At 37.9% G+C, this 21,980-nt stretch overlaps 2 protein-coding genes across 5 annotated transcripts; both read right to left on the bottom strand.

Annotated features, from left to right (window-relative positions):
* Positions 1–5,003: 5,003 nt before the first annotated feature.
* Positions 5,004–10,193, bottom strand: sod1 (superoxide dismutase 1, soluble). The gene is made up of 5 exons (XM_065290732.1): positions 10,036–10,193; positions 8,525–8,624; positions 8,285–8,354; positions 7,649–7,766; positions 5,004–5,329 (listed from the first exon to the last, which is right to left on the bottom strand). The coding sequence occupies exons 1-5, from the start codon at positions 10,105–10,107 to the stop codon at positions 5,222–5,224; spliced, it is 468 nt and encodes a 155-aa protein (XP_065146804.1). The 5' UTR covers positions 10,108–10,193; the 3' UTR covers positions 5,004–5,221.
* Positions 10,194–10,840: 647 nt separating this feature from the next.
* scaf4a (SR-related CTD-associated factor 4a) lies at positions 10,841–21,414 on the bottom strand. 4 transcript variants are annotated; one of them, XM_065290733.1, is made up of 20 exons: positions 21,270–21,414; positions 19,389–19,472; positions 19,190–19,234; positions 18,941–19,102; positions 18,718–18,847; positions 18,478–18,623; positions 17,922–18,101; positions 16,204–16,292; positions 16,004–16,097; positions 15,756–15,905; positions 15,601–15,677; positions 15,295–15,485; positions 15,088–15,188; positions 14,879–14,992; positions 13,196–13,352; positions 12,997–13,100; positions 12,741–12,900; positions 12,493–12,573; positions 12,355–12,417; positions 10,841–12,260 (listed from the first exon to the last, which is right to left on the bottom strand). In XM_065290733.1, the coding sequence occupies exons 1-20, from the start codon at positions 21,297–21,299 to the stop codon at positions 11,419–11,421; spliced, it is 3,000 nt and encodes a 999-aa protein (XP_065146805.1). In that variant the 5' UTR covers positions 21,300–21,414; the 3' UTR covers positions 10,841–11,418. The 4 variants fall into 4 exon arrangements, with proteins under 4 accessions (XP_065146805.1, XP_065146807.1, XP_065146806.1 ...); XM_065290735.1 differs by having other exon boundaries at positions 12,741–12,894; XM_065290734.1 differs by having other exon boundaries at positions 18,478–18,620.
* Between the last annotated feature and the right edge of the window lie 566 nt (positions 21,415–21,980).

The following is a 21,980-nucleotide window of genomic DNA, read 5'->3' as shown; positions in this document are numbered from 1 at the left end:
TACTGACCTTATATTATCATCTTGTGCAATAAGTTTTTTTTATTTTACTTTCTGTTTGCACTATGTGGGAATGTCCCACAATCCCAAACTTATTTGGCACATGGATTTATGGCTGCTATAGAAAAAAGTAATTTTGGAAGGAATATATAATGTACTAAGACTTTGGGGATGTATTGCATAGAAGACTGTATATGTGATAATGTATTGATCGGCTTGGCTATTGTATTGATTGATTGATTTGCTAAGATCAGTTTACACCAAGGATCAGTCCCTGTCTGCATATATGGACCATCGTCGTAGGGTCGAAAGTCAAACTTTGTAACGGCTGTGAGAACCTGCCCAAAGCAAGACTTTGATAAGATAACGAGTATCTCTAAACAAGCACATACCTTTAATGCCATGCCAAATAAAACACAATATAGTTTCGACATCATATAAGAAGGCTTTAGTATTACATAACTAAATGCACACAACCATTCAAAAGTTGAAATGACTGAAATGTTTGCATAAAATGTTTTATAAAAATCTGAAGGTGTATGTATAAACGTTTTAAATTACTTTTGTAGACAGAATATGAATGTGCCAAAATATTTATTTAGTATATCTACCCTTTGAGGTACCAATATGCACCTGTATTAAACGTGAAAAAGTACCGCCCCATTGACATCTTTTGTACCTTTTTTTCTAAGAGTGCATAGTCTAGAAAAATATGTAACACACAAAAAGCCAAATTAAAACACTTAAGAATTATTGCTATTACACATTTCATGTTTTCTTCCAACAAGATTAAAAATTTAAGAACAGTTGATAGTAATTTTACCTAACATGTGGAGCAAATATATCAAATGCAGACATAAATATGGATCGTTTATGTCCAGCTTACATTCAAAGAGATGCTTTTGGCATTGTACTGGTTTCACGAAGAGTTATACAACATGGAAGCCCATTGAAACTTTTTCAGGCAGTAAATGTGGTTGAAAGTGGACCACACAGCAACCCTATACATCACTGGCACTGTACATGTCGAGATTCTGGTTAAATAACACGCATACCAAGGGAGCAAAGGTCTGGTCTGGGAGATTCTGCAGTTATTTGTAAGTGAGCTTTTACTGACCCCTGCCTCGTAGTATGAAGAACATGCATGGCATCTGACCTCTAGCATAGACATCTAACATTGGTTCAAAAATATCTCCAGACTATAAAAGAGCCAGTGGGGAATAAAATAAAGGATGTCTTGAATGCAAGATCCGAGGATTAGTAGCGACGGGCTTATGCAAACAAAAGCATATCCTATTTCAGTCTGTACAAATGGACATGTAAAAAAGCGATGACTGAGACCTAAATATAAAGCAGAAGGGTCAGTGATTCAATAAAACCATTGTAGGTTCTTTCAAGCGTAGGGAGCTCTTATGTAACAATAACAGCGAACCAAACATCCCCACCAATACGTACTTTCCACCTACAAGGATCTAAAATATCCAACTGTGTTGCTAGGAAACAATGAGTACAAGTGACTCATCAGGTAATCGATTATAAAATGATTTATTTTGTTAAAAAAAGCCAGAGAAGTAACCAAGTAGTCTCGTACACTCCCAAAATAAAGGTACAAAAGTTGTCATAGGGACGGTACCTTTTTAAAAGGTCCTAATATGTACCATTTTACAGATATGTACCTCTGTCTTCTATGGAAGCACCTTTTACCACCCCAGTGACAACTTTTGTACCTTCTTGTAGCTTTTGTACATTCCTGCTGAGGCACGAGTGTTTGAAGAACTAAACAATGGGTGCTATAAACTTTTTGTTTTGGAGGAAATTTTACAATTCAGCCTCAAGCCAAGTCTTGGTATCAAAACAATAATTATATGTAGACAGACATGAACAGTAAAAGTATTTTACAGTAACCTTCATATATCTCTCACACAAACATAAACAAAAAGTCTCAACCCTTCTGAACAAAGCACACCCCACCTGAAGCCCATCTTGATATTGGGTAGGGCCTGTGAGTTGTGCCTTCTCGCTCCTGTGAGACGGGCAACTTCTTCATTATTCATGGCCTGCCATGCTGATGCTATTTATACCAGCATTTTGACTCATCATGCTCCAGTGACTCTGTATGCTTCTGAACATTTGTTCATCCGAGGCCCAAAATTGAGCTTCCTCAAAACATTTTAAGGTCTTTTATGCTGTTCCAACTTCAATGTGCAAAAGAAATTATTACCAAGTAAAGGAGCAATTTCTGTTTTTTATTCTCTTTGAGAAGGTGGCATGAATTGGCAGTTCAGTACAACCACTAAAATCAACACATGCATAGTGTGTGAAATGTAAGGTATTGCGTGAGTGCCATAACATCAGACATTTATTATAAATATTAAAATTGACTGTAAGGCTTGTATTGAAGTGTGAAACTCATCTCTGTAGGTTGCAGGTTTTTTACTCTCTGGGGATGTGAGGAATCTCGTTTCCTCTGGAGAGGAAACTGAAAATGCCAAGTTTCTTCACACGGGAGACTTGCCCATTAAAAGAAGCAAAAAAAAAAAATGTTTTGGAGCATGTAATTTCAGCAGCCATCCGCTAGCCATCTGCAAAAGCTGGCCTGCATCGGCGGGAGCAGCTGTTTAATAGCGGTATCAGATATAGAGTCTGATGTCAAGGGCGCGACCACCCACTTTAAAATCATATTCATAGAACAAGAGTTCAATCTCAAGAACTCAGAGGGGTTACTTTTATATATTTCACGATTCGATGCCCATGACCACATGTTTAATAAATTGAAGGGGAACTACCTGCAAGACAGAAAAACATTTTAAATCTTTAAATTGCTTTAAAATGCTATCACTACCATTAGCAATTGTGATACAAGTTGGAAAGGTTAGATATTTATCAATTCACTTATGCAATTATAAACCTTATTATTATGAACTTAAAAATGTCAAAATAAATTACTTGAAAAGTACTGAAGGCACACCTGCACCCTTTCAAAAAGTACAAATGTTTAACCTAAAAAGTGCCTAATAGTACCTCACAGGGACAAACTTTAATCGATTAAGTCAAGTTTAATTGACTTGACTTAATCATTCATTTTGTCTTTCTTGACTAGAAAAGAAGTTGCTATAAATTATAAAAATTAAGTTAAATTAGCTTGGGTGTTGTGTGTAAATCCTAGCTGCATCTAGTGGTGAGAATTTGATATTGCGATAACACCACCATTTTTTCGATATTTTGCTATGTTCTTACCTTAGCTTAGACAAAACAATACATACCTATCTTTATTCAATGCGTGCAGTTTATTTTTTGTACAGTGCGTGGTGAAATATGTTAGCATTTAGCCTAGCCCCATTCATTCCTTATGCTGCGTTCACACCAGCCACGGTAGAGGCGTCAAGCGACTGATTTCAATGTTAAGTCAATGGAGGTCTTGCGGCGCGAATGAGGCATTTAGCGTGGCACGGTAGACCTGATTCCCCCTTATTCGCGCGAATTGAGCGTTGCCGCGGCAAACGTGTGTGTGGAAAATGTTGAACTTTGGCGGAAAAACGTGCCACGTTAACCTTTCAGGAACTTGCTCTAGTAGTGATGTGATTACAGGAAGTGAGCAGAGTCGCAGAAGCCCCTCCCATGACGCGAATTTCCACGTGAATGTCTTGATGACTAGAATTACACTCACCAATGAAGCGAGTAAACTCAAAATGTTCAAGCCACAAACTAGACGCGGTAGACGTGAATTTGACGCCTCAATGAATTTAGAAGCCATTAAACAGATCATGTATTCCCTATTTAAAGCAAATAAAAATAATTGTATGGCGGAAGAGCACTTAGACCTTGGCACGCAGTAACATCATCACACCTGACTACTCCCCCACTCGCTCAAACTTCCGTCAATATTATTGCGCCGAATGTCGAAGTGCTGCAAACTACGGTAAGTGCTCTTCCGCCATACAATATAGTTCTCATTTTTATCTGGTAAAAAATTGCCACATTTTATTTTGTGCCACCATACTTACTCGTGTAACTACTCATGTAACGTTCTTTAAATAGAGAAAACATGGAAGTGTTCGGTGGCTTCTAAATTCATCCCTGTTTGGATCCTAAGGAATGAATGGGGCTAGGATAAATGCTAACACATTCACAACACGCTGTACAAAGATTAAGTGCACGCATTGAATAAAGATAGGTATGTATTAATTCATCTAAGTTGAGGTAAGAACATAGTAAAATATTGAAAAACTGTGGCGTTTTCCTTTAAATTGAAAATGCATATGGTAGCTGCCACAGGACAAACATGTCATTGTAGGAACGAAACGCGCTCTGTAGAAGAGTTTGTCCATTTAGGGCTACTGTAGAAACATAGAGGCGACTTTCATGTAATGGGACCCATGATGTATGGAAATAAAAAACTGCTCATAATAAGGTAATAAAAACAATACAGTTCATTATGTAAGGTCTTTATACACCACTGATAATATAATTATGTATATTATATTGAATTTCTGACAAGAGATCCTTCTAAAAGTTACAAAAACGTTCTCATTTCAAGTTGTTTAAACTTGAAAATGTAAGTGCAACAATGATTATTTACAGTGTACATATGTGTACCTAAATGGTATAAATTAGGACCTCTTTAAAGGATACAGTCCCAGCTGAGTGTGGGCCTTTTATGCAGGCATGTGAACACTGCACCATCTAGTGGTATAAACTAAACAATGAATAATGGCCTGAACTTGTCAAACAAGTTACACTTCCCTTAGAAACATTTACCATGGCAGCAAGCTTTCAAAATATCACAGTTGCCCCAGATACGGTTCCTACTAAAACTACACAACTTGCTTTCTAGTGATCACTATTCAGATGTTACAATAGTTTTATTGTAGTAACAGTAGACGTGCTCTATGGCAGAAACTTATTACAATGGGAATGTATGAATACAAAAGCAGTACTCATTCAAGTAACAGGAACCGGTTTACAACTTTTTCATAAGTCTATAGTTCACACGATGACACAACAAACATGGTAAACTGTCTTGTTTATTTTGTAAAGCAAATGTCAGAAATGAAAGTCACTTTACAGATGCAAACATACAGAAGTGCATTACGGAAAGCACATGTAGAGTATGGCTAAACTACTCTTTGAACATTATCTTGTAAAAATAGAAATGAATTATTTAACAAACTAAGTGCTTTCAGGAGGCAATTGGTCACCGAGGTTTCTAAACTGGCTTTGGGCTTCACTGGGTGATGCCTATCACTCCGCAGGCCAGACGACCTCCAGCATTTCCAGTTTTAAGGCTTTCCTCATTGCCACCCTTACCCAGGTCATCTGCCTTCTCATGGATCTAGAGCAGAACATACACGAATCAGAATGGGGTTATTATTTCCATTTTATTTTAATTTGTGCTTTCAGTTTAGATTTACTCTGTTTTACCATTTGTAACATTTATTTCATAATATATAGTGATGCGCCGATATTTATTTGTCTGTTTAAATCAGTATTGGCCCAAAAAAATCCTATCGGTGCATCCCTAATAATATACTACTATATATAATGCTAAAATACATTTGTGGTCAATTTGTGGTTTTGAAGTCATTGCAATTACCTTAAGTTTAGTTTTGTTAAATAATCATTTATAATCTTTATAAAAAAAAAAAACACCCGAGAAGAGACATTAGACCACATTGTTTTTTACAGACGCTAGGACACATTTCTCAATACTTAGATCACTTTTGCAAAACTCTTCACACAGTGAGCACAACAGGAGTCTTTGTGGGGTAAACTGAGGATCAATTATCATTGTTTTGGCACAAAATGCATTCAATGACTATATCTCTCAAATTTCATGAATTCTTTTCTCATTCAGACACAACAACTGCCAAAACTCTTTATACATACAGGGCAATTTGCACATCCTTACATATTGTTTTTAAAACTGTTAAACTTATGTTCAAAATAATAACATAATACAAAACTGAATAAGACTGAAATTTGCTACATTTCTACAGTTATATTTTAATGAAATATATTTTAAATCTTAAAATTAAATGCTATAAAAACAATTGGCCAAATGGAGAAGACCGAGTAGATTAGCATTACTATTGTATCTGTATCCGTGGATGGTGTGTATATAAATTACAAAATTTTTAAAACAAACTACATAAAAAATTGACGAATTCTGCATCAAGTCTGATTCATTCCAGTAAAATATATTGCAGTGAATTATAAACAGAGATGTGTCCTTGTTTTACACAAGAAAACATTTGATAATGCTACATGTTGTTAGTGTTTTTTAGGTCATTGATTTGTGGGTGACAAAGTGTGTTTGTCGGCTGTCAACCTTTGCTAGTGTTCTGAAAGAATGAGTTGATTTGAGACCTGAATAAAGTGTTTTGGTATTTGTAGTGCATTTTGAATGTGAAATGAACTGCTTTGCCAAGCTGAAAATTGGTTATGAGAACTGCGTGAAGAGTTTTGCAAAAGTGACCTAAGTATTGAGAAATGTGTCCTAGCGTCTGTAAAAAACTGTAACAACAAGCATAACAAATCTGTAAAAATCATTTTTCCAAGTAGAATTTGTAAATAGCCACATTCAAAGCATCAACAAGATTTGCATATGTATTTCTCAACAGCTATCATTTCTTAAAGGACAAGTTCGGTATTTTAGACTTAAAGCCCTGTTTTCAGATTGTTTATGGTGAAATAGAATGGTTTTGACTGAAATTTCGACATATGCGTCTGCCCCGAGAATTTTTGCGTGTTTGTGTTTCAGCTCAGACCTCTACAATGGGTTTAATGGTGCACTGGAACAATCCTTCCTAAAATGCATTAAACTTTCGTTTACAAAGACGTGAAACTCACCGAGTGGTCAGGGGTGTTCACTGGTATGCTCACACAAAAATCGCTGCAAAAGATGCTTTCCAACAGCTGTTTTAGCATTCGTTGTTAACTTGTTGACCTATTTTCCCAAACGCCTCACACCCGTACATTCTTCCGCTTAGCGCTTGAATAATAGACACTCCAGCCCAGGTGGTGGCGCTAATCCGCCTTTGCCAATTGCAAGAATAGAAACAAAGTTCCCGGCGCGGAGTAATTCCGTACCTCACAGCACATCTAATACAAGTAAATGGAGTTGGTAAACACTACGATAAAACCTGTTGGAATGCGTCTTTTGGAGCGATTTTTGTGTGAGCATACCAGTGAACACCCCTGACCACTCGGTGAGTTTCACGTCTTTGTAAACGAAAGTTTAATGCATTTTAGGAAGGATTGTTCCAGTGCACCATTAAACCCATTGTAGAGGTCTGAGCTGAAACAAACACGCAAAAATTCTCAGGGCAGCCGAAAATGTCGAAATTTCAGTCAAAACCGTTCTATTTCACCATAAACAATCTGAAAACAGGGCTTTAAGTCTAAAATACCGAACTTGTCCTTTAATATCTCTTGGTAAACAGGCATTAGATGTGCCACTCATAAACCATATACAGTGCAACTCATGAGTAATGTTGCAACAACAGTCATTAAGTATTTGTGTGTAAACACACACAAGCACACACAATAAACAATTCATTGTATTCAAGTACATGCAAAGTACACAGATTTATTTTTAAATATGCAGCATTAAGTTGTGAGAGTTCATGTAATTCAGTTCTCGTTTTCTTACCACCATGGTCCTCCCAATGATGGAGTGTTGCCCTCTCAGTGTCAACATTTTGTCCTCAATGTTGATTTTTGCAACACCGTCAGCACCCGCTGTCACGTTACCAAGGTCGCCGACATGTCTAAAGCAGGCACATTACAGTAATAAAATCACACATCTGCTAAAACACAGGAAAGCGGTCATTGCAATGCCTGGTGAGCAATTGGGGATTAGGTGCCTTGCTCAAGCGCACCTCAGTCGCAACCTGATGGCCGTGAGACTTGTGACCTTCGGTTATATGCCTGACTTCTAACCATTAGCCCCCCCTTCTATGTTCATAGTACCATTTGATTGTATCTCTGTACTATTGTACTGTCACAACTTTACACATGTCATGTGACCTCCTAAGCATTGAGAAATGCATGTTAAAGTGGATTTCCTGCTCTTTACATATGCCATAAGTATGCAAGGGAAGTTTGTGTAATTTTACAACAAGGTGAATAGGCAGACTTTACAGAGAGCAAAAACTAAACATTAAAAAGTGAAATTTGAATATATACCTAGATAAACCGTGAATGCATAAATGATATATTTTGCAAGTTTTATTTACCATATATCTTTACAGCATTTCCTAAGTCTGCAACATCATCAAAAACCCACCTGTTTGCATCTGTGGGTCCCCCGTGAGTCTTATCGTGAGGATTGTAGTGTGGTCCTGCACTAATGCAGCCTGCATACAACACACAGGAAATAAAAGCTCATCTATGGAATCAATTATAACTGTAATGACATTCTCTGTTTACTAACAAAGCCTTTGATGAACATTTTAACTTTTTCTAAAAGGCCTAATAGGATTAACCTATATTTCGAGGTCCATGAAAGGAGCAGTGGTGCTCTCACCATTTGTGTTGTCCCCAAAAGCATGGACGTGGAAACCATGCTCTCCAGGTGTAAGACCAGAGATTTCGCCTGAGACCGTCACTGGAGCATTGTCACCATCCTAAACACAAACACATTACTTGTCTGTTTAGTTTAACTAAAACTTTTTTTAATTTGTGAATAGCATATGTACTGACAGATGTGAAGATCTACTTCAAAATAAGGGTGTAATAATGAAGTATGATGTGATTAAACAAAATATCTTTGTATTTAAAAGGGATAGTTTACCCCAAAATGCAAACAAACCTGTTACAAACCTGTATAAATAACTTTGTTTTAATGAACACGAAGGAATATATTTTGAGCAATGTTTGAAACCAAACGGTTCATGAGCCCCATTCACTTCCATAGTATTTTTTTACACTTCCTACTATGAAAGGGAATGGGGCTCATGGTCAGTTTGGTTACAAACATTGCTTAAAATATTTTCCTTCGTGTTAATCAGGAAAAATTTATTTATACAGGTTTGTAACAACATGACAGTGAGAAAATGATGACAGAATTTTCGTTTTTGGGTTAACTAACGTTATCCCTTTAACATTAAACCTAGCACAACATCACGTCTTGCTAGCTAGATTAGCATTTCCCAAACTGGGGGGAACTGCAGGGGGTTAGTAAGTTGATGAAAAAAAACGAACAATTATAATTAAATCATTAAAATGTAAATGAATAATTTAAATATATTTTTTTTAATCTGTCATGTGACCTTTACAGAAAACTGAAATAAAAGATAAGTTACAAGATGATGGTCCAATAATACGTAAATTAATTATATAATATTATAATGAAAAAAAAAAAACTTCTTAGAGGGCACTACACGTAACTTAGGTCAAGGGGATTCGGCTGACGAATTAAAAACACCTGAGCTATAGATAAAAATTGTGAATTGTAACCTATAATCTATGTCCTACTTGGCTAAATTTTAACATCAAACAGTGCCATCATAATGACTCAGCAAACTTTTAATTCTGTTTTTTTCAACATATTTCTAACTGTTAGTTCCATTATGCACCGGAGTCATACATAATTGAATTTAAGATGTAAACCGCGTGGCAATTTCATGTTAAGAACACTTAATCTGTTATTAGGACATAAATGTATGCGCGTGCAGGGGGCGTTGCCTAAACGCCAACCTGCCACCATATTAAAGGTCGACATTTAAGTGTACTACCGTTTTTGCACATTTTGACACCGCATCCAATTACACTGAGATTCACTATCACTTAATTAACACGTAAGGTCACTCTAGTTCATTAGCCGATTTAGCAAAAAAACACAGTTTACGCAGTAATACCACACTGATTGTAATGCAACTGTAAGCAAATCACTTGTTGCACAATTTAATATTAATCTCATAACGGTCTGAATGAGCTCGTGCTGTGTTTGCAGGTTAGCTTCTAGCGTGCGTGCAAGCCTCTCCGAGAACGTCATTAAAACGTAAGTTACACGCGCAAAAAACACAGCATTTTTACCTCTTGGTTGAAATGGACAACGCCGGTCACCTCACCGGTTCCTTTGAGCACGCAAACCGCTTTTGATGGCATGTTTCCTTTGGATTATACAAAGCGACGAAGTTACGACTGTCAGAGAACTCGATAATGTTTGATAAGAAAAGGTGGAGCCTGAGCTGAACTAACCAATCGAGGCGCGGAATAGACAGGCGGACGCTGATTGGTCAAAAGTCAGGTGTGTCATATGGAGTTGACGTTTATCTTTCATGCTGCTTTTAATTTTATACTATGCAGTGTATAAAATATAAACCGTTTGGGAAGAAGGTTTTAAATGTTTCACGGTTCATATTTGTATTATATTTTATTCTATTACATTAAAAATATTCCATGCTATGAAAAACTAAACGGCTATTTTAAAAGGGAGGAGCTACTCACCATGTCCCGCCCCAACTTCCGGTTTTAGGAAGCTGCACATTTCAAGGCATCTTCTCGAGTCCTATTGATGCATTGCACCAGGATAAACTTATGTGTTTATATATAATAAATGCTTGTTTATTTATTTATCACATGGTTGTTACTTTGTTCTTCACACGTGGTAATACGCTCTTTACTGAAGCCACTGATAAATTTGTGATAGGTGTCACACGATAAATTCAACAAAATCGAGGCAAACTGGTTGTGTATGGCATATGGCCCAGCGAATTGTGGTCAGTTTATTCATTATCATCATCATCATTAACTTAACCTTATTATTACTAGAATTACCAGTTGGCACAAACTTATCAAACACGCTAGGGTAAACAGAAGCTACTTGCATAAAAGTTCATTCATTTGGTATGAAAATATTTTATTAAAACCAATTCCCTATCGCTGAAATATTGAAGTTCCTACATCCAGAAACGTAAACATTATAAAAACATCTTATTTCTTGTATGTTGTAAACATTAAGTTAAAAACATTACAGCAAAGGGGCCTTAATGTCATATTTTAGTCAATGTTTCCTTTACTGAAACTCAACGGGGATATAACTGAAAGAAAAAAAAACAACTCCAGGTCAAAATCTACAAATATTATTTGAGTAATGTTAGCATATTTACAGCAGAAATTCATTAATCGCTTCTTTTTCTTTTGTTTTAATACAACATTCAAGCTTCATTGAGCTGGGACAATAATTCACAAGGCAACGCTCCACGTGTGCCAAAGACGCTAAATACAATTAACTTCAACAAATCTTGGTTTGTGCTGAAAAACCAAGTATTACATGTATAAAGCATCCAAGCAGGTGTAGTAACGCTGCTTTGTTGTTTCTTAATCAGCCAGCAGTTTTCATGATTAGCACTGACATGGGGAAAAACTTATAAGGTCTTTGACTCAGGGACACTTAATGTATACATTTAGAGCCATTTATGACTCTTCTGTATGTGTTTGTTGGACAGATTCGTTCTCTGCTATAGGTTCTGAGACTTTTGAGTCTATTATGGCTTCAGGAAGTTCTTTAGCAGAGTTTGCATTGGACTCATTGGTATTGGTTGAATCTTGATTTTGTTTCTCCGTGGGTTCTTCGACAGTTTGACCCAGTCGATCGAGTCTATCGTCTTTATCCCAGCGTGTGCTTCTCTCTCGAGTCCCTGGTTCTCTACTCCCTGTCGAGCGCTTGCTCCGCTCTTCACCACCGTCCCTTGCTCGATCCCTCTCTCGTTCTGGACTCCTCCAATCACTCCGTTCTCGCTCTCTTTCCCATCCGCCTTGTTTATCCGGTTCTTCATGCCAGCCTCCAAATCGCTCTCGACCTTCTGACCTCTCCCCGCCGTGAGCCTCCCCGAATGGACGGCGCCCTCCAAACCACTCTTGTTCCCGCTCTCTTCCCCTTCCTAGCCCAGGGCGCTCGCCCCTGAACGGTCTGCCCTCGTGGTCATTTGGCCCATCTGGTCTTGGACCGCCGGGTCTCATAAAGGGAGGTCCAGGAGGAGGAAAGTGGCCCCGGATGCCATGAGGAGGGGGCGGCATGCCAAAACCTCTGGGTGGTGGCTCACGGTGCATCATTTGAGGGGGACCCCTGGGTGGCATCATCTGTGGATGTATGGGTGGCATGCCAGGTCGAGGAGGTGGAATGGAGAAGCGTTGCATGTGTGGGGGTGGCATCCCTGGGGGGCGCTGCAGAGGCATTAAACCTGGCCTTGAACCTAAAAGACCAGGTGGTGATTGCATGCCCATCCCGGGTGGACCTCCAGGAGGCACCTGATTTCCTGCAAAATGCATGAAAGCACAGATTAAAACACAGATAGGTTGAAAAAATATGTAAAAGTACAGCTTTTCTAAATAAAAGATGATGAGATTCACCATCTGTTCCGTCATTGTTGATTCTTGCCGGATCACTTGACAGGTCTTCAACTGAGCCGCCAACTGCAAATGAATTATGGGAAAAATCAGCTTAACGATGCCAATAATGTAAATAAAAACTAAAAGCTAATGTCATACCTGGAGGCATGTTGATCCCTGCTGTAGGTGGATGAGGTCCAGGAGTGCCCAGTGGAGGCATGGCACCTGGAGGCAGAAATCCTGAAGCATAACCCAAAAAACAAGTTTCTAAGTTAATATGCTGAGTGAAAAAAGTTTTTCAAACAATAAATATTCGATCCTGATCCACCACATGCATATTTTCCTTTATCTAATAAGCTGTTAACAACTTAAATAGGCACCAATATTGTGATTGTGTTGAGTTTTACCCGGTGGCATCTGCATGGGATTGAAGCCTGGCCGTATAAAATGGCCCGGAGGTGGGGGAACCCCTGGTGGGAATGACGGGGGTGGCATATTCATGTGTCCGTGGAATCCTGGCGGTAGAACGCCAACTGCTCCCATTGGCTGGACAGGAGGAACCTGAGGCTAAAACGAAATATAGCAAACAATAAATAAATTGTATACTTTCTTATTGGGGAAAGATAAATTGTAACTTTTGAATATTAAAATAATTGGGCTTACCTGCATAGGTACAACTGTAGGTGTCTCCTCAATTTTCCTTACATCAGCCCTGCCATTCTGGGACTCCTCTGGTTTCTCCAGCTCACTCTGAGAGTCTCTCCACTCTGTCAACAAAAATAAGTCGAATGCTTAATAAAATCATCACTCCTAAAAAAAATTTCTAGAGGAAACCAGTAGCAAAGGGGAATCAAACCGCTACCTGGTGCAAGAGAATCAGGATCCAACATCCCTCCTTCTCTAAACACATCCAGGTCCTCCTGTTTGATTTTGGACCAGGGTATGTAAGTGACCCCTAACTCCACATCCCAGAACTGCTTGAACTCTGCTTTAATGCCCTTGTTTAGAGCCCAGGCAATCTGAAGAAACATAATAATGCATAATTTAGTGTTTTATTAAGTTAGGTAAGAGTGCCAAACTGGTGGATAATAGCGAAAATAGGGATTGCCGTAAAAACTCGTCATTGGCAGGAAAACGTTCCCTCTTAATTGACGAGATTACTCATCAACGGGAGGAAAAAAAAAAGAGTAAAAAAGACCTGGGTTTCTTCCGAGGGAAAAGGGGTAGTTCACCCAAAAAGGAAAATTCTGTCATCAGTTACTCACCCTCATGCTGTAAACCTGTATGAGTTTTTGGATTTTGATGAACACAAAGAAGATATTTTGATAAATGATGGTAAGCACACAGCTACCTTAAAGGGATAGTTCACCCAAAAATGAAAATAATGTCATTAATGACTCACCCTCATGTCGTTCCAAACTCGTAAAACCTCCGTTCATCTTTGGAACACAGTTTAAGATGTTTTAGATTTAGTCCGAGAGCTTGTTGACCCTTCATTGAAAATCTCCGTACGGTTTACTGTCCATGTCCAGAAAGGTAATAAAAACATCATCAAAGTAGTCCATGTGACATCAGTGGGTCAGTTAGAATGTGTTGAAGCATCGAAAATACATTATGGTCCAAAAATAACAAAAATTAAGACTATTCAGCATTGTCTTCTCTTCCGTGTCTGTTGTGAAGTGCATGCATGAGTCTAAAGTCGCATAACTGCAGATGACGTATGACACAGCTGACGTGTTATCTGGTGCGCCCCAGCTGTTTTTTTTGTGCGCCCAGGCTTCGTTTACAGTCTGAGGGAGATGCATGCTTTAAGTTTGAAAAAAAAAACTTTGCAAACTTGTCTGAGGATAACATGTCATCCGCATGGCTGCAGTCACGTGACTGTAGTCTTGCGCATGCGCTTCACAACAGAAGTGGAAGAGAAGACAATGCGGAAAAAAGTCGTAATTTTTTTTAATTTTTGGACCAAAATGTATTTTCGATGCTTCAACACATTCTAACTGACCCACTGATGTCACATGGACTACTTTGATGATGTACATTTGATACCGTACATAGATTTTCAATGAAGGGTCAGCAAGCTCTCGGACTAAATCTAAAACATCTTAAACTGTGTTCAGAAGATGATTGGAGGTCTTACGAGTTTGGAACGACATGAGGGTGAGTCATTTTTGACATTATTTTCATTTTTGGGTGAACTATCCCTTTAACCATTGACTTCCATAGTAGGAAAACAAATATGGAAGTAATGTGATAAATGATGAAGAAGATATTTTGCTAAATGATGGTAAGCACACAGTTTGAATCACACTGTTTTTGTTTTTCCTACTATGGAAGTCAATGGTTACAATTAGCTGTGTGCTTACCATCATTCATCAAAATATCTTCTTTTGCGTTTATCAGAAACTTATACAGGTTCAGAGAAAACGATGACAGAATTTTCATTTTTGGGTGAACTTTCCCAACATGCAAGGATCTACTGTGCAAGTGTTACAAAGTAACCATGCTTAAAACCTAACACTATTGAAAAACAATTGTCTAGTACCTTAATAGCTTTCTGGTTAAGTTTGTTTGGACCTCTACTAAGCTTCTGCAGAGCTCGATAGGCATCTTGACGATGGATCATGACAATGTAGGCACAGCCACGAGGAGGAATCATCTACCCAAACCAAAAACAAAAATGTGAGCAGAGAAATCTAAAATGGCATGTCACCGTTTTAAGAAGAAAACAGTAACCCTTTATATTGAACTTACGTTAATTGAATCTATCTGGCCAAACTCTTCTAGCAGACAAGCCACGTCTTGCTGATGCGTCCTTTTATCCAGCTGACCCACCCAAAGGGTTGTACTGCACACTGAATGGGAGAAATATAATTCTAGATTAACTGTACAATCTTAGACAAGTATATATATGAGATCAGTGGCGCTGCTGGATACAGGAATAAATGCGTCTTTGCTTACCACTGAGAGTGTTACCCTTTACAGGCGGGAGACCTTTCTGTCGTCGTTCTCGCTCTCTTTCCCTATCTCTCCTTTCCTGAGACCGTGAGTGAGGCGAATGATGCCGCCGCTCTCGCGAACGGGATCGAGAACGGCGATGGCGCATTCGTCTGCCGCGGGAATTCGAACGGGACCTTCTTCTTTTAGGAGACCTGAAAAACACGTCTATAGTCTCAGGACTAGTGTCATGATAGCATCTAGCCTTGGTATGAGGCTTCAAAATACAAATAAACATGGTTTAAAATTAGTTGAGCTTGTTTTATATACCTTGACCCTGAGCGCGATCTTGACCTTTTGTCATCGGGGTAATGACTCGAAGTTGCATCTGAATTTGTCTGCATTTCCTATGAGATTGGTATCATGATTATTATTATAATAACAAATTATTCATGACAGACTAAATGATTCACGAATAATTTTACCTGATGATGTCCAGCCATGATCTGGTTAAAGGTGTCGTTCTGAGGGGGGAAAGCTGCGTGTGGCTGCCCCATCTGAGATATCATGCCTGGGAAAGGCTGTGAGGTCATAAGACCAAACCCTTGGACCTGTCCATTTGAAGGCATAACAACCTGAGCACACACCAGCAAGAACCAAAGTGTTGATTTAATTATAGGAAAACATCAGGTAACATTAAACCGCATGTTAATATTAGTTTTAGGCCACGTACCTGTTGGTGCTGCGATACACCCATCATGTGTTGTTGAAAGTGCTGCATCTGATTTGTTGGAGGAAAACCTGCGGCAGTCTGCTCAGGAAATCCTCTGTGAAGAAATGATAAATGAAAAATGCAACACGAAACTGACCAAGGGATATGGATTGCAGTTTTTTTAATGAATTACACATTCCAGAAAAAAAGCCGGCACTTACATATTAGGTTGAATAGATTGTGTTTCATCCTTTTTGACCTCCTCACCAGTTTCTGGCTCATCGTCATAGTCAAATCGGTCAAGAAGTGTCTAAAAAAAAGACAAACAGGGAATAGTGTTAGGAGGCGTGTACACCAAGAAGTTTATGCCGGCGTGTTTTCAATTGTTTCCTATGGAAGAGCAACGCTTTTAAAAAGCAGGTGGCATTTATTTTTCAGCGAGAACATTTTTTAACGTTTAGTGAAAATCTCAGCTCATCAATGTCACTTCTCACTCGGCCGTCCAATCACAGTTGGGGGGGCAGGACAAATGAATACATCCATTTTGACTAATTTGGGTAAAACGTGTTTTCTATACCAAGAAAGTAACAAGATGAAAACCACTATTTTCTGTTACAAACTTTCACATAGCATCTTTAGGTTATAATAACATTTAAAATTCAAATCCATAATTTGATTTTCAAAGATTTATTATAAAAACTGATTATTTTTTCCACAAAATTCAATAAATCTATTGAATCATTGTATAAATGTGCATTCATCTTTGTCATGTTATATTCATTTAGTTGACTAGTGGTATACACTGATAAAAAAATAAACATTAATGGCATTAATCAAAACACTTACTTTGTCATATTAAGAACACTGTCATCGCTGCTGTTATACTTGAGACGTTGTCACTGAACTTTTTTTACAGCGATCAGCTGTCAAATGTTTTGGTCCTGCTCAATTTTCGTTGACTTCACGTAAAATAATGGAAAATTTTTCATAAGATCCCCTGGGGTCAATGTGTTAGCATGACAGAAGCTTGATGCTGTCGTGTAAGAACAAGCAACAACATTTTGTTGCCACCACAGAAAACCACCACGTGTTTATCAATGCCATCAAAGTATTATTTTGTTTTTGTTTGTTTGTTGATCACGAAGTACAAAGTATATGAGAAAAACTAAGATTCTGTGTGTTTTCAACCCGCCGCCATTATTGTGGACTGGTGCGCTGTGATTTGTTGAGCGGATTTATTGCATTCTGCAGAAAAGGAGGACTGGCGTTTATCGCATTTTTGGGAAAAAAGGTAAAAAAAGATGACAGAATAACACGCCGGATATTGGATTTTGCATAAAATTAACAATTTACTTTAAATGCCGTTTATCGCGTTTTGGAACCAAACTTTTCAAATATCACAACAACCACCCTGCGCATCATTCTATGATTGATAAACAAAAGCAAAAGTATAATAGCAACCAAAGCGATTAGCTGAAAAAATGCTGACAAGCGCATAGTCGGCATCCACCTGCTGTTTTAAGCCGCGTTTATACAGGTTTGTGTACACGCCCCCTCATAAGGCTACATTTTGTTGAGTAGCATCCTGTAATATTAAAAGTTACCTTACCGGAGTTCATTTAATATCACTTTTAGCTGGCGACGTTAAGCTGTGATTAATGATTCACAGCTAAAGAATAAATGTCACATTTCCATTTTTGGCTAAACTATCCCTTTAAGTTCAGGTTATAATAAGAAGCAACAGCAAGTGATTTTACAGCACCACATTGAATACACTGCAGAAATTTTAGGAACTTGTTATCAGTTATATATATATATAAACATTTATTAAAATGTCATTCCAATTGCATTCTGTAAAGCTTGTTTGAGTGGGCAACAGTTACCGAAGGTGGGCGCAGCTTAGCGAAAGGCCATCACTGCTGAAGGTAAATGCACTCACTGTGTCGAAAGTGGCCTTCTTCTCCACCGGTTGTGGTGTGTGGTGTTGGTGCTGATGTACGTGGGTGGAGGGAGCTGCGGTCACTGGTTGAGCCTGCAGGTGGATGTGACTCCTGTTGTTATCCACAGCTGGAGACTGAGGTTTTCCTGGAGCCTGAAAGTTCTGCAGAATCTGCTGAAGCTTCAAAAATAATAAACATATAAACCTCTAGAAAGTATAAACATGACTTACATGCAGTACCTAAAAGCCTAAAATAATGATGCATGAGCCATTACGGCAAAGCAGGGTTCATCTGGGCTTAAAATTAAATTAACTGAATTAAAGGTGGGGTGCATGATTTACCAAAACACACTTGTAGTTAATCAGCAATAAGGGGCGTGTCTATCAAAAGGTGGTCCAGATCCTATTGGAGTAGGGGCGTATTTGTTAAGTGATTTCAAATATCAACATTGGCTTTCAGAGATCATGCACCCCTCCTTTAAGCCCGTCATTATGTGTTAAAATCTCGAAAACACTGGACATGAAGCAAAATTGAATCAATCTGGGTGTGACTAACCTTCTGTCCTTGAGAGGACTGAATCAGCTGAGCAACGGCTGCAAAAGCATCCGAATTTTGAAGTTGAGGCACAGCTGCTGCAATGGAGTTTGACGTCACCACAGGATGAGACTCCTGCTCTCGCACGGGAGAAGGCGGAGATGCTGCTAAAAAAAAAAGGCATTCGTAAATAAGTTTTGTGTTATACGTGAACCGTATAAAGCGGGAGAACAATGTTTTTTGGACACGTCTGTGCCTTACCTGCATCAGGACCGTCATCCGCCTCAGCTGAGCTGCTGGATCCAGCTGCCATGTCTAAGAGAGGCTGGATCACCTCGATTTTAAACACTCCATTCTTCTGCCACAGATTCAACACTCTCACTATCTTACTCTGGAAACATAAAGAACGAAACACATTAAAAAAGCTATTTTAATTATTTAAACCATACAAAAAGGTATAACTGGTAAGACGTTGCTTCCTCACCCGATCCTCAGTGGGACACAAGCACAGGTTTTCAAACGTTCCTGTAATGTTTTTGGTAAACCTGGGCCCGAAGACATCTTTTTCCGCTCCAAACTGATGCCTTGACTGTCTCACGATAGAATCCACCACATAGAGCCCTGGAACTTTGTACTCAGGCTTGCACTGATAGGAGGAAAGTACATGTACGCATGCATTCAATAAGCTAAGAGGACCAACATACATAATATCAGTGTTTAGGAGGGTACTTACCTTCTTTATGAATTTTTCAACAATTTGGACAACATGCTTGTATAGCTGAAAAAATAATAAGAGAAGACTTTGAATATTTCAGTGTATTTAGAAATATAGTTTCAAAAATAGCAGCCATCTGTTCTGTATCTCAGCCTCAAGTGTCATTTGTGCGGAGTATTAATACTGCGCTATAGCAATGTAATAAAGACAAACTTACTTTAATGGCTTTTATAGCAGATTTGGTGATAGAGATCATCTTGGCCCTCGAGATGGGAGGCTTAGTGTCCATCAACGAGAACAACTGCAATAAAGTCAAACATTTATTTTAGGCATGGGAGGCAAATTATGATAATAAGTGGTAATAAAAGAAGTAAATCATAACTGTATGTTCATAAACTGATGTGTTGTCTACTACTCGGTGCTTTGTTGGAATGAAAGCAACCTAGGATTTAATGCCAATGAAACTAACAGTAATAGTATCAGCATCTGATACTATAACAGTTTTTTAGGTAAAGGCATTTTTTAGCGCAACATACATACAGCACTATATTACTAACCTCTAAGCAAAGAGTGACCCCCTGGTCAACATAAACAGCATTAGTCAAGTCAAGTTAATGGGTAGATTTTGTTTGCAGTAGAGGCCTCATACACACACATAAAAACAAACAAACCACACATACGTACCACACACCAACATATGTAATATTTAAAACCTCCAATATGAAATTACAAATTAAAAGTTTAAACTTATAAAAAGTTTAGTAAATTTTTTTATAATATAATAATTATAACTTAATAGTGAGCTCTAGTCATAGTTTTTAACATAGAATGAAAATAAATATACTGTTGCATTAAAAAAATTTTTTGACAATTTTGTCAGACTAATTGCCATTTGTATTACCTCAAATTTCATGGTAAACTATGGTCACTGTAATAAAACCATAACTAAAAAGATTCACCCAAAAATGAAAATAATGCTATTATTTATTCACTTCCAAACGTGTATAGATTTCTTTGTTCTGCTAAACACAAATTAAGATATTTTGATAAAAAAAACTTTGTAACCAAGCAGCTCTCTGACACCATTGACTTCTATAATTGGAAATAATAATACTATGGAAGTCAATGGTGCCCCAGATCTGTTTGTTTTTTTCATAATATCTTCATTATTAAATGATGGTAGATTTTTATTTTTGGGTGAACTATCCCTTTAAGGGCTAGTTTCATATATACTGTGCATTATATGTTTGTAAATCTCATAACTGTTAAACATTATAAAATGATCGCAAAGTACACATATTATGTAAAGAAATTTTATAAATAATTAACATAAACAGTCCCATATCTACAAATTTCAATCTTAACAGTTCATTAACATATAAAAGTATTAAAGGCACATTAACAACAACAAGCTATATAACTATAGGTCAGAAATAGGCTGGAAATCATGATGTAAAACTATTACGACTGTTTTATTCAGGGGAGAAAGAATAAAATGTAACACAAGTGTGAAGTGCAGTCCTAAATCAACATAAAAACTATTAATAACGTGTTTTAATAACGTAAGCATAAATGTTTCTAACGTAACAGGTTGATATGCATATAAACTATTTAACGATGAACATTCAAAGCATCAGGACACAGTAACGTGTCTTTACAATGTAAACATTAAATGTAAACACTCATAAGTCTGACACTCGGTCCCGTCTCCTCAAAACCTTTGCATCAAAAGTGCATTAATAAATCTTAACTAATGCGTAAATACAAGCAAAGAAGCATACTAACGTGCAAAGTGGCAAACTACTGAGTATGCTGTGTAGTAGCATCACAACAAGCTAAACGGCTAGCTGCTCGCCATGGCTAGCGAAACGTCCAATACAGAAGAGCCAAACAAACCGACTAAAACTTAACTAAAAACACCAAATGTATTTTCAAACTACAGCTTCGTATGTTAAACCGAACACAACTTGGCAGCATCCATGTATGTGTTTTAAACAGCGAGGCCTTCATCTTGCATGAGCCATTGGGAGACACTGATAGCTTGTGCACAACAAAGCAAGATCTTACGGTGGTAACTTCATGTTTACAGCACACTAACCTCGTGATTAAAAGCGTTGACGGCATCCATGATGTCCCGTCCCTGCTTTGCCGCTACTTTAGCCGGTAAAATCAGAAATGTATGCCGTACTGTCCTCTAGTAGGCCGCCCCAACATGTCCGCCCTGTGTTGGCAGCAGACAGCTCGGACTCGGAGTCGGCGCGGTGCTCGCGGTGCAGGATGGGATTGAGGGACTGCGCTTTTCATATTGCACCACTAGATGGCGATGCAAGAATACATAGAGATGACCATTAAACACTACTGATTTTTGTGTGAGGAAAGTATAGACTTTTGAGTTCAGGGCATGCGAAATCTGATTACTATTTAAATACTATTTAATACTGATAGTATGCAAATTTGGATGTAGGGTTTGATTTATGTTTTCGTAAAAATTGACTGTTTTGGTTTATACCTGTGTTTCTCAAACAGACTTACAAGGGCTATTCAAGATGACTTAAAATTATTAAAAATAAAACAAAACAAGCGTTGTTGCAAAACAAGCATGAGCCCCATTTCCTTCCATAGTAGGAAAAAGTAAATTATGTCAGAATTTTCATTTTCATATATACAGTACATTTAAAAAAAAAATGTTAACATACATAAAAGAAGCCAAGCTAATATAAAATATATAATAAATAAATAATACAATTATTTAATAATAAAATTATTAAAAATGTGCTTTGGCGGGCAACTCACAGACTCAATGCGGGCA

This window comes from Paramisgurnus dabryanus, chromosome 10, assembly GCF_030506205.2.
Source record: "Paramisgurnus dabryanus chromosome 10, PD_genome_1.1, whole genome shotgun sequence".
Classification (NCBI taxonomy): Eukaryota; Metazoa; Chordata; class Actinopteri; order Cypriniformes; family Cobitidae; genus Paramisgurnus; species Paramisgurnus dabryanus.
This window is presented reverse-complemented; position numbering and strand designations above follow the sequence as displayed.